The sequence below is a fragment of the Opisthocomus hoazin genome, chromosome 5 (genome assembly GCF_030867145.1).
Source record: "Opisthocomus hoazin isolate bOpiHoa1 chromosome 5, bOpiHoa1.hap1, whole genome shotgun sequence".
NCBI classification, from domain to species: Eukaryota; Metazoa; Chordata; class Aves; order Opisthocomiformes; family Opisthocomidae; genus Opisthocomus; species Opisthocomus hoazin.
The window spans coordinates 61,846,898-61,859,974 of record NC_134418.1 but is presented as its reverse complement, the minus strand read 5'-3'; the positions used below and the strand labels follow the sequence as shown (position 1 = coordinate 61,859,974).

Here is a 13,077-nt window from a genome sequence, read left to right as displayed (position 1 = left end):
TTTTGTTTCTTCACGTCTGTCTGGAGAGAATGTGTATTGCATTATTTCCCTTCATTTTTGCTAACAGGAACCCACGCATTGTGATGCTAACCCTGACCTTATCTTTGAAGATATGACAGTAATGACAGATTTTGAGCTGCATTTGCTTTGTAAGCAATATTCTAACGTCAGTGACTTCAAGTTAGACGTGGATCAGATCTTGGATTCTGGAAAGTTTAGAGCACTGGAACGCATTCTCTCTGACCTTAAAGAGAAGGTTGGTACTACAGATGGCAGAAACATCTTTTCCTGTCCGTCCAAAGGAGGGTGGCTCTAAATAACTGGTTAAATTAACGTCTGCTAGGTGTATATGCAACCAGTTGCTTTTCTGTGGAGTATTACAATGTGATTTAGTGCATGTGCAGTATTGCAAAGCAATACTTAGTTTTTAATGTGCAGTCCTGCCTACACATGTCACTTGAGAGACAGCTGAAATAAGCTTTCCCATTCTCTAAGTTTCAGAATATTCATCTCGAGTTAACACGACTTTCTTAATGTATGGAGGGCTAGTATAACTTTCACAGCTCATGAACTTTGACCTTTTGGCAGTTATGTAAGACTGTATTACATTAGAATAATCATGTATGTGTTAAGCCAGTGTAAAGGTAAGAAGAGATCACTGCTTTGAGTCAGTGTCGAACTGGCTTATTTTACAAATACTTCAGAGTATCCTGAATTTGTAGAAGTGTATGCTGTGCAGCTGTTTGATTATTCCAGACAACAGACTACTACTGCTCTGTATGATACAGAAAATAGCTTAAATTTAAGTTTTTATTGAAAATATTTTTGATGTTTATCGATGGAGCAGATCTGTCACTTATGCATTTGATGTATGATTTCTAGGTTGAGTCACCTAATTACAAAGTAACTGAAAAAAATGTTGCACTGACAAAAGGTGGGTTAAGGCAGCAGAAATACTGGATACAATGTCTTTACTGAAAGTCAGTCCTGACTTGGTGAATTTCAGCTTAGTCTTTAGTTTGGAAGAGAAGAACTCGGTTAAAGTAAAATCACTTATTTGCACCAACAAAGTATTTGTGTAGTTTGTAGCTGATGTGTTTTAAAACTTTTGTTTTGCTTTGTCATTTCCAGGGTGACAGAGTTGTATTGTTCAGCCAGTTTACTATGATGCTGGATATCTTGGAAGTTTTCCTAAAGCATTGGCAACATAGGTACATTAGGTTGGATGGAAAAACACAGATTTCTGATCGGTATGTGACTTTTAGCTGAAGATGAGAGCGCAAAAATGGATGTGTGCGTGAGGTGGGGAGGCTACTTAAAACCCTTACCTTTGTTTTCCAGTGTATAGAACTCTGTGGTCAGTGGGCATTGACTGTAGAAGGGTTCAGTGCTGGATTTCAGATCACCTCAGTAAGGATGAGGCTGAAAGATGAGTTTCAGGTGGTTGGGTTACAGTCTTAGCAATTGAAATGGAAAACTTGTTTTCAGCAGTTCATGGTGTGTTTGATTTGCTTGTGTGTCAGCATGCTATAACAAAAGCTCCCCTGTAGATATTCCTTGGAAGTATAGTATATCTGTGTTACAGTAGGCAGAGAAGCCCCTTTGCTTCTGTAAGACAAACCACTTGCTCTGAGACATTCTCAGCTGAATTCACAGCTGAAAGTGTTGCAGTGCTTTTTTTTTTTATATTTGAGCTATGCTGGTTTTCTGCTGTTTGCTGTTTCATGATTTTTTTTAAATTTTTTTTTAGATGCCCTTTCCTTCATTTCAAAGAAGTGTCATTCTTGCTGTGGTATTATTTCCCACTTACAGCTGAAATCTGTTACTAACTACCCTTGTATGTGCAATTAGTATAGAAGACAGCCATGGAGCTCAATTCCTCCCTCCCCTCATTTGTTTCATGTACTTCGGTCTTCCCTCATCCTCCAGCTTGCTCTTTGTATCCTGTGATCATCCAAAATCTTTTTCCAAGCATCTTCTCATTCTTTGCTATCGATCTGTAACTCTGAGTATGTTTCTCTGGTCACTGCTGAGGACTGTTGGTACCCTTTGTCCTTCTGCGTAACATCTGTACTTTTGAGCTGCTTTGCAATGCCACTGTCCTTGCTTTGAAAAGATCATCCTAATTTCTGTATTCAGCTCTGGAGCCAGTGTGATGTTGTCTTCGAGGCCTGATTTGCGTTTTCTTGTGTTCTGCAGGATACATCTAATAGATCAGTTCAATACCGATATGGGCATATTTGTATTCCTCCTGTCAACCAAAGCTGGTGGCTTGGGAATTAATCTGACCTCAGCAAATGTTGTTATTCTTCATGACATTGATTGCAACCCATACAACGATAAGCAGGCTGAAGACCGATGCCATAGAGTAGGTCAGACAAGGTAAGACTCTTTAATTATAATGCTTGGCTTTTCTTGGAGAAAAGCTCTCAAAGGAGGCATAAAGGGCAGTATTTTATGATTAAAAATTCAATTTTAAGCGGAGACTTGCATAAACCAGCTCTGGGTTGGTGTGGGAGCTAGTTAATTGTAATTGTCTTAACACACGTTGCTGCCAGAACAAACCTTATTTACATTCTCATCCTTTTTCCAGTTCTCTGCAACTCTCCGGTTCTCTATAATTCTCAAATTTCTGGTGCTAGAAACTATTTCAAGGCAGATCTGGAGTCTTTGGGATTGTTTGGCAAAGCTGCTTGTTCTCTTCAGGAGACTTCTAAGCTCTAAAGTGCCACCCTGTCATAAAGAGTGAAACCGTGGCTGTTTCAGAGTCCACCATCAGAATAAGCTGATGTGAGCAATAGAATATGTTTAATAACTGGTATTTCAACTGTAGTATGGGATGAGGGGAAAGTAGAGTTGTGTCTGTTAACAGAGATTCTAGTAACTGTTCAGACTTTGTGGTGGCTGGGAGTACAGGAGGAAACAAATTTTCTGGCAGTACAGAGTACAGTTGGTCCAGACACCAGTACAGGCTTGGGGCAGACCTGCTGGAGAGCAGCCCTGCAGAGAGGGACCTGGGTGTGCTGGTGAATGACAAGTTGACCATGAGCCAGCAATGTGCCCTGGCTGCCAAGAAGGCCAGTGGCTTTCTGGGGTGCATTAGGAGGAGTGTGGCCAGCAGGTCGAGGGAGGTTCTCCTCCCCCTTTACTCTGCCCTGTTGAGGCCTCATCTGGAGTACTGTGTCCAGTTCTGGGCTCCCCAGTTCAAGAAAGATGAGGAGCTACTGGAGAGAGTCCAGCGGAGGGCTACGAGGATGGTGAGGGGACCGGAACATCTCTCCTACGAGGAGAGGCTGAGGGAGCTGGGCTTGTTTAGCCTGAAGAAGAGAAGGCTGCGAGGGGACCTTATAAATGCTTATAAATATCTTAAGGGTGGGTGTCAGGAGGATGGGGCCAAGCTCTTTTCAGTGGTGCCCAGTGACAGGAGAAGAGGCAAAGGGTGCAAACTGAAGCACAGGAAGTTCCATCTGAACATGAGGAAGAACTTCTTCCCTCTGAGGGTGACGGAGCACTGGAACAGGCTGCCCAGGGAGGTTGTGGAGTCTCCTTCTCTGGAGATATTCAAGACCCACCTGGATGAGGTCCTGTGCAGCCTGGTGTAGGCGACCCTGCTTCGGCAGGGGGGTTGGACTAGATGACCCACAGAGGGCCCTTCCAACCCCAAACATTCTGTGACAGAAAAACTAAGCTCTTTGTATTGCCCTTTTGTTCATTTCCTCCTCCTTGTTTTAAGCCACTGCCAGCTGAACAAAGTCATAGCAAACCTTCCCTTCTGCACTAATCCAAAGAAACTACAAAAATGGATTTATCGTATTTTGTGGTTTTCAGAGAAGTAAAAGTCATAAAGCTGATCAGTAAGGGGACTATTGAAGAATCCATGCTCAAAATCAGCCAGCAGAAATTGAAGCTAGAGCAAGATATGACTGCAGCAGATTCAGGTAAGTCTTTTGCACATAATGATGTCCACTTAAGTGAATTAAAGTTGCTACAACATACTATGCTGAAAAAAAAGAAGGCTCTTAATGCAGACAGGCCTGTTTTGGTTTTTTTGTTGTTTTTTTTTTTTTAATCTTAAACTAGAAAGATGTATTTGTGCTGATTATTGTTCGGTTTGATGGGAGGTGCCCTCTGAGTCTGACCCACAAATCAACGATAGCCTCCTGCAAGCAGAGGATTTTTGTGCAGTTTTCAGGATCTAGGCTTTTGTCTGTTTATGTGAAATAGTTTGAGCTGCACTAATGCCTGTTTTTATTCCTCAGGAGAAGAAGGAACCATTCCAGCAGATATAGCCACGCTATTAAAAGCTTCTTTAGGTCTCTAAAATGTAAAATGTTGTGGAATTCAAGGAAGAAAGGTGACGTTATACCCCAAGGACTGTTGCATTACTGATGACCATGAGTTTTATGAACATTTGTAACTTTTTGTAGTTTCTTTATTCCTCATGCTATTGAAAATTTTTAACACCGATAGCATTCTTTTGATGCTTAAAAACATAAATGGCCCGAATGTGCCAACGTCGGATGCCGAATAAACATTATTTTACAGATCACTTTTCAAAATGGGGACCTAAGTAGTAATTGTTATAACAAATCTGCTACTGCTTAAGGTTTGTCAGTATTTTTGTAATTATTTCTACCTCCAAATATATATATAAAAACTGTCTGTTTCACTGGATTACACGTGTAGATTTTTTTTATATGTGCCTTATTTGACAATGCTCAAGTCTGTTTCTGCTTGTTTTGGTTCATTTGATGTACCGTACCGGTTTTGTATCAACTTGTTCAAATAAAATTCCATAGATTAACAAAATGTTTCCATTTCATGGTTTGTGGGGATGTGTGTGCTATAACTTGCATGTCATAAATCAAATAGGAAGCTTTCAAACTAGCTGAAATGTTCCATTTGAACTGACTTGACTTTATCCAGAGGTAGTTAATTACTAATGTTGCATTATACTCTATTCACGGTTCTGTTAGGATATTGATTATAAAAACAGAACTCCTGCCAAATGGAACTTTCCACCCGGGTTGCAATTTTTTTGTCAGTCCGTGGCGTAGATACCAGATCTGCGGTCTGCCGATGAAGTGCCCTAAACACAGCGCTTATCTCTTCTCTTGTTGAAGTTTCAGTGAATTTTGAATTTGTCTCAGTGAAATGAAGGGCTTCAGTGGTATCAGTGCTGATGTGTGCCTCCACCTGAAGGTTATGATCTGCTGGCAAGGAGAAGGAGATAGGAGAGGAGGTTGCCCATTTCCCTGGAGAGAGGAAAAGACTGAAATTTGGCCTTTGGAACTCGGAGTAGTTAAGATTCAGACTGCTGCTTTTTTAGAAGCTGGAGGAAGGCACAGTATGGGGAAGTCCTTCTTGCCCCTGCCTTCTGTTAAAGCCTCAGCTGCTGCGTGCTCTGTTCAGAGCACAGAGGAGAACGGCATCCTAGCACTCACTCTGCTTTGCAATATGGGCTTGGTAGGTAGTTACCACTCTTCTATAGGTGGTTGTCAAAGTCAGAAGACGTTTGTTGTGTCTTTTGAAGGAACTGAAACAGTTTTATGTGAAGAGTAGGGAAGAGGAGCTAGAGTCTGTGGTTGCTTGGTATTTCAGCCTGTCTTTAGATACTACTAGTGATTAGTCAGTGAGCTGATCCGTGATTTGGGCATCTGGTGGGGGTTTTTGTGTGTGTTCCATTATGGCTGTGGGTATTTTTTCCATCTGTGCGTGATTTCTGCAAGTGAAAAATGGATGGAGAATGCAAGCTTTTAAAATATTTTGAAGGTTTGAAAGGCTTCCGGCCATCCAGAAAAAGTATCTATTAGTATTAATTGATACTTTTTCTGGATGGCCGGAAGCCTTTCCTTGTCGCACCAACAAAGCGAGAGAAGTAGTTAAAATATTGTTAAAAGAAATAATACCAAGGTTTGGGGTACCAATTGGCATGTCTTCCGATAGGGGAACACATTTTGTAGCAGAAATAGTTCAGCAAGTAAGTAAAATTTTAGGGATAAATTAGGATTTACATACCCCCTGGAGGCCACAATCAAGTGGAAGAATTGAAAGAATGAATCAGACATTAAAGCGACAAATAAGTAAAATTTGTCAAGAGGTGTCTTTGAAATGGCCACAAGCTTTACCATTAGCACTTCTGAGAATCAAAGTTCAACCTAGATCTAAAGATGGTGTAAGTCCATACGAAATTCTGTATGGCAAACCTTATCAGACTCCTTTGATCCCAGGGGATATGAAAATAACAGGGGAAACAGATTTAAAAATGTATTTGATTTCTTTAGGAAGAACACTTGAAGCACTCCGAAAGTACGTTGTGCTGACCAGATCACTTGCTTTGGATACACCTGTGCATCAGTATCAACCAGGTGATTTCGTGTACATAAAGACTTGGAACTCTGAACCACTGCAGGAGAAGTGGAAAGGACCTTTTCAGGTACTGTTAACAACTTACACTGCGATCAAAGTAGAAGGGGTAGAACCGTGGATACACTACACTCGAGTGAAGAGGGCCCCTTCGTGGAAAGTCATCAATAGAGATCCAAAAACTGCAAAACTGACTTTGAAATATATCTAAAAAAGTAGCTATTGCTGTAAAATGTGGGGAGACTGTATCTCGATCTGGGAACTGATGATAATGGGAGCACTGTTCAGTATATTAGAAGTAAGAACAGAAAACGTCGATTCACTGCCAATAAAAGCGGAACAATTAATATACCTCCCAAGGAGGACTCCAGAAGAAAATTTGATGATCGGGCTTATAAAAGAATTTGCAAACTTACAAAACGTGACCCAAATAACTGCGTGTCTTCCAATCCCAAGGGCTGTAGGAGAATCAGTTCCGTGGGGAATCTTAACAACAAATCTCAAGTAACAAAGAACCCAAAAATGACGGTACTCATTGTGAACAAGTTCCCATTGTTGAGTGGCAAGAACGAATAGATTATGTTAGAAAACAATGGAAAACCCCTGGAAGTAGAGCAAATTGTGAGAAGTTACTAAATTATGTTTTTGTCCAAATAGTTTTTCCCAATATAGGTTGGTGTGCTTATGATGAACCCGTTAAGAAAAATGTTACTCGAACAATCATGAAATGGGAATGCAAAGAGTCCAACAAAACTAAACAAGAAATAACTTTGTGGGATTCAGTATGGTCAATGGCCATCACATCTCAGTTCCAGTATATGGCCAGTGCTCCCTGGTGTTTCACCTGGGATGGAATGATTTTTGCAGCTTTCCCATCGGTCGATGACAAAGGAAGTACTTCCCGGGAAAAGGAAATTGTAGTACCCTGGTAGAATTGTACAAAAATATATAATTGCAGCACAGTTAGTAAAGCGATCCAAAATGTTCCCCCTCTAGCAGCTGCCTTGAAATATGGATGCCAGTGTAGGGGACTTAGAAATGATTTACAGTTGACTGATACCTATAAGCCCAAAAGAGGAACATTCTTTAGTTGTAGAAAATCTACAATTCAAAGTCCAGGACACTTAGTTTGGGCAATGAGTGATGGAACCTGGTCCACTCACCTACCGGTTGATGGTAAGGTAAAACAAATTACTTTAAGAATGCCAACATTATGTCCAGTTTGGAAAAAGACTCCCTTTAAGGGGAACTCTGAAAATTTGCAATTATTACGAATAAAGAGATCAGAAGTTGAAGAAGACGAAAACTGGAATGAGCCTTCAACAGGAGTAAAAATTGGATGGGCCTTAGAATCTTTATTGACTCCCTTATTGACTTATAGGAATAAGGCCTGGTTATATAAACTAACTGGTCAAGTAGAAAAATTAACAAATGTAACAAGAAAGGAATTCAGACAGTTAAACCTACAGTTGCAAGCAACCTCAAGAATGACTCTGCAAAATAGAATGGCCTTAGACATGCTCCTGTTAAAAGAACATGGAGTATGTGGATATCTGAGAGATAAAATAGATCATTGTTGTATACACATCCCCAACGTCACTCAAGATGTTGAACATGACCTAGACTTACTAGGACAAATAGAAAAAGACACTCAAGAGATTCAACACGACATGCAGGAAAATTGGCTTGACAAAATTTTTAATAGAGTGGAACATTAGTTCTTGGGTCAAATCTTTAATCAGTACCGGACTGCTTTTATTGTAGTAGTTGTAGTAGTAATGCTCATATATTATTGCCTAAAAAAAAGAACTCACCAACAGAACTGCTTTTAATCGGAAAATTATTCAAGCTGTTGCTAGAAGACAAAACCCTGGTGAATCGGCTGCTACACCTCCACCACCCTGTAGCGAAATGAATGAATTATAAAATGAATATAACAATCAATAACTATCTAACCATTGCAATTGAAATGAAGTTTGATATAGAATAAAATGGAAGTATTGAAAAGATAATTATTTCAAAACTTCCAAAGGGGGGAAATGTAACCAGGGAGATGAAATCTGTTAACCATAAACATAAACCATGTTGCTAGTTATGTCCTTTGTATAGCCCCTGCCCATCTGGACGTTAGGTCCAGCAACAGAGAGTTTGGTTTCCAGGTAATTATCAATGTTAAACAATAGTAGTGAAAGAAATTTTTAATAGGAATAGCGTTACTATGGTTGCAGGTGTGTTTGTGGTTTTTATCTATTGTCTAAATTAACTGAAACAAAAGTTTCCCACCTGAAATGTTAGCAGTCGCCTAGAGCCAGTCAAGGCGACCTAGCTACAGCTAAATTCTACCTGGCTTTTCTAGAAATCTTTTCTAGAAATCTTCTGTGGCTATCCTGTGTGTTCCAAAATGCACAGCTGAAGTACACACTCTCCCATAATATCTCCCATAATATCCTCCTAGGGAAGCTCAGGAAGTGTGGGCTGGATGAGTGGTCGGTGAAGTGGATTGAGAACTGGCTGAATGGCAGAACTCAGAGGGTTGTCATCAGCGGCTCTGAGTCTAGTTGGAGGCTGGTAACAAGTGGTGTCCCTCAGGGGTCAATACTGGGCCCAGTCTTGTTTAACTTCTTCATCAACGACCTGGATGAAGAGTTAGAATGTACCCTCAGCAAGTTTGCTGATGACACCAAACTGGGAGGTGTGGTAGATACACCGGAAGGCTGTGCTGCCGTTCAGCGTGACCTGGACAGGCTGGAAAGTTGGGCAGAGAGGAACCTGATGAGGTTCAACAAAGGCAAATGCAGGGTCCTGCACATGGGGAGGAACAACCCCATGCATCAGTACAGGCTTGGAGTGGACCTGCTGGAGAGCAGCTCTGTGGAGAGGGACCTGGGTGTGCTGGTGGATGACAGGTTGACCATGAGCCAGCAGTGTGCCCTGGCTGCCAAGAAAGCCAATGGGATCCTGGGGTGCATCAAGAAGAGTGTGACCAGCAGGTTGAGGGAGGTTCTCCTTCCCCTCTAAACTGCCCTAGTGAGGCCTCATCTGGAGTACTGTGTCCAGTTCTGGGCTCCCCAGTTCAAGAAAAATGAGGAGCTACTGGAGAGAGTCCAGCGGAGGGCTACGAGGATGGTGAGGGGACTGGAACATCTCTCCTATGAGGAGAGGCTGAGGGAGCTGGGCTTGTTCAGCCTGAAGAAGAGAAGGCTGCGAGGGGACCTAATACACACTTACAAATATCTGAAGGGTGGCTGTCAGGAAGATGGGGCCAAGCTCTTTTCAGTAGTGCCCAGCGACAGGACAAGGGGCAATGGACACAAACTGAGGCACAGGAAGATCCATCTGAACATGAGGAAGAACTTCTTCCCTCTGAGAGTGACAGAGCACTGGAACAGGCTGCCCAGGGAGGTTGTGGAGTCTCCTTCTCTGGAGATATTCAAGACCCGCCTGGACAAGGTCCTGTGCAGCCTGGTGTAGGTGACCCTGCTTGGGCAGGAGGAGTTGGACTAGATGACCCACAGAGGTCCCTTCCAACCCCGAACATTCTGTGATTCTGTGAAGTAGGGTGGAAAAGTACTTTATCACATGGGAAGGGAGAAGAGTAAGAATGAGTTTGTCTGCTGTGCTTCTTTAATTCCACCTGTTTTGCTGGACTAAATAGTGGTATTTAACAGGCAACCACGAGTGTTTAATGCTGCAATTAATTAGGATGTCTGTTTGTTTCTCTTGAGCATGATCCTAGCCCAGCTCTTACCCCATTGTATTTGCATGTTCTCACCTGTTTTCTTCAAATGTGAAACAAAACAAAATGCCTGCCCTGTACAGGGTGGTTTGTGTGGTGGTTCGGTTTGGTATGTGTATGTCATCAGTTGATGTAGTCTGGCTGAGCAGTGGCTATTCCTTAAACAATCCCATCCCTATAGACCCCTGGGGTCAGTACCTGTCTTTAAGTGCTGTGAAACTCGTATGTGTTTCTGCCTTTTTTTTTTTTTTTTTTTGTAACTCTTTCTGCCCTCTTTAATTTGAGGTCTTAAGAGACTGTAGAGTCACCATCCTGGGAGATATTCCAAAGCCATCTGGACACCGTCCTGGGCAGCTGGCTCTAGGTGGCCCTGCCTGAGCAGGGGATTTGGACCAGATGACCTCCAGAGGTCCCTTCAGCCTCAGCCAGTCTGTGATTCTGTGTCTCTGGTTGGGAACAATGTACAAGGGAAAGAAATAGAACTGTTTGAAGTCTGTTGCTGAAGAAGAGAGGAGAGTGGGAGCTGAAGAAGGAAAAATCTGTAGAGAGCTAGAACAAAGTGTGCATGGAATTGCAAAGTGGGTGGAGAATACTGTATTGGAATGAGTATAAGATTGGACCGTGCTTTCAGTTCTGCCAATACCTGGTTTGTCTCTGAACTATGAGTGGTTGGTTGGTGTCATTCATATGATTCAATGAAATAATACTTATGGTGGGAGGGAAAAGCAAGTGTGAAGGGAAATACTTTCCCAACAGTGGCCATTTTCAGCCCAGAGGATTGCCCAAGTTTGTTGTGGTTTATCTGCTTACACCACAGTGGAGTCCTCTTGCAAGCACTTGTCTCCCCTTGAGTTTGTGTAAACCGCTTGCATCTACAACCATCCACGTTGCCAGGATTTGCACCTGTTTTCCCCAGTGCCAGAAGAACAAGCTGTCTTTGTTCATTGTTCTAAACCTGGTTTCCACATCTGCCACCACCGCCCCCCAGTTTGTGTGTCCTGCTTACTGGAAGGGGTGCTGAGCTGCTCAGTGTTCTCACAGCTGACGTGCTTATGGAGAACTGGTTCTGGTGGGGGCACCAGCTCAGCTGGGCAGCTGCTTTTTGTTCTGGTTTGGTTTTTTGTTTGGGTTTTTTTGTTGTTGGTGGTTTTTTTGTTTTGCCTTTCTTTTGTAGTGGCACAGCAGAAACTTCAAGAGGCTGAAGAAAGTGCTTGAGCACCTTGAAGTTTGTTGATCAAGTGTGTCTTTTTTTTTTTACTTTTATTTTTTGCTTAGTGTCTGTAGTCCTCCCACACATTTATCCTCTGTTAATTAGCCTGGTTTCCTCCAGATTGAAAGTCTGTGATAAATGAAGTATTGCTGAGACTGCATCTCTCCAGGAAAGTTTATTCATCTCTTCTCCCTTTGAGAGCCCGCAGAACATGGGTTAGGTTGATCAAGCACTTTGAGTAGTGGGGGCAGTGTGGTTGAAACCACACCTCTACCTCAGGCTCTACTCTACTAAATCAGCTTTTCAGATTCTCTCCTATAAACGGATACAAGTGGTAGATCTTCATTTCATATAGTGTACCCACCTGAAATTAATTTAAATTATTCTAAAATCAATAACTTAGGATGCTTTTCATGTTGAAAACTAAACATGTGTTTGTTTTTTCCAGTCTGCACAGCTGATCTACATTATAGTCTTTGGTCTTTTCTGGATCCAGGCTGCAATGGCTGGCAGTGCTTGCACTCTGTCCCTGAGAGCCAGAAGCCTGGGGTAGCTGTCTGCCAGGTCGGGTTTGCAGGCCAGAAGCGTTGTGCTGCACACATCCCAGTAGAAATCGGCCCATGTTACCTGGTGGAAATGGGAGAGAAAGCAGTAATTTTAGTTGGTAATCTCGAAAGCTGGGGCTATGAATACTCTCAGCAAACGGCCAAAATGAAACATGAATTTATCAGTTTCGTGGTCTGTTTGTTTTTTTTTTTTTTTCCTTTAAAGCCTATAATTACAGAGCTAGTCATTAGGTTGCAATGTGAGGCTTGACTTCAGTAAATATTGGTTAAATAAAGCCCTTGCTACAAATATCACTTCTGTTATAATATTAATCTTTTCTGCTGGAACTGTGCTGCAGAAAAGTGTTTTCATTAGTTTCCACACAGTTTTGGGTAAAAAAGGGTATTACATTTTCATAGAGGTTCTTTTTTGTGTAGCCCTATCAATTGATCAGTGGTTATAAACAGTTCTAAACAACTGCATTGACTAGTACAAAGGCATTTATAGTGTTTCGTGCCAACGTACTTCTAAACTGGTTCAGAAAATGCAGGTCCTAGTCCTGGTTTGCCCCACTATTCTAATAGCATGGAAAACAATTTTCGCTTTGCAGTTGAGCAACCACTTGAGTATTGGTAAGAATAAAGAGTTAAAAGAGTGGGGAGAGTTGTTTCACAGGCTGGCATGAAATCCAGAAATTCAACAGTAATCAATGATTCTATTTTTCTGGCAGCCAGATTGGAATGGGAGGAGCAAAAATGATACTTACAGACTTCCCTACCAGCCAGTTGTTATCCCCTAAGAAAGTATCCAAATCTTTCAGTAACTCCGGTGCTTTGTTGGTGAGGATATCATCAAATGCTTGTTTCTGGGGGAAGAATGAAACACAGATGCGCACCAATGCGTAAGCACAGCTGTCTCCAAAACTGAAATTTTGGGGGTTTCTTACTTATGAAAAAGAAAGCTGAAATCTGAAAAAGATGACAGTGAAATCATTTGGTCTGACCCAATATTAAGAGTACTCTCAGTTCTCTTCAGAAGAAACAAATCCAGGTTGGGATTAATACAGCAAACAGCTATTATTTAAGATAAGCAAAGAAACACAGAGGTAGCTGTCGTTTGGGTACATGCAAAGGGGCCCTGTGGAATTAAGAAAAGCTGAGGTAGGTACCCATGAAGTGTGTTAGAGGCCCAAAACACAGCATTCCTGGCTCAGTGAGCC

General features: G+C 41.9%; 2 protein-coding genes across 2 annotated transcripts in view; one reads left to right on the top strand and one right to left on the bottom strand.

Moving 5' to 3' along the window:
- The window catches only part of SMARCAD1 (SNF2 related chromatin remodeling ATPase with DExD box 1), a 52,848-nt gene extending 48,039 nt beyond the window's left edge, over window positions 1-4,809 (top strand). Inside the window, exons 20-24 of the mRNA XM_075421500.1 lie at window positions 68-256; window positions 1,132-1,250; window positions 2,200-2,382; window positions 3,829-3,938; window positions 4,260-4,809. Of these exons, the coding sequence (XP_075277615.1) occupies window positions 68-256; window positions 1,132-1,250; window positions 2,200-2,382; window positions 3,829-3,938; window positions 4,260-4,321 (663 nt within the window). The 3' untranslated portion in view covers window positions 4,322-4,809. The remainder of the gene's footprint in view (window positions 1-67; window positions 257-1,131; window positions 1,251-2,199; window positions 2,383-3,828; window positions 3,939-4,259) is intronic.
- Window positions 4,810-11,472: 6,663 nt separating this feature from the next.
- The window catches only part of HPGDS (hematopoietic prostaglandin D synthase), a 31,553-nt gene continuing 29,948 nt past the window's right edge, over window positions 11,473-13,077 (bottom strand). Inside the window, exons 5-6 of the mRNA XM_009936973.2 lie at window positions 12,625-12,723; window positions 11,473-11,939 (exon numbers count right to left, since the gene is read on the bottom strand). Coding sequence (XP_009935275.1) covers window positions 11,775-11,939; window positions 12,625-12,723 — 264 coding nt within the window. The 3' untranslated portion in view covers window positions 11,473-11,774. The remainder of the gene's footprint in view (window positions 11,940-12,624; window positions 12,724-13,077) is intronic.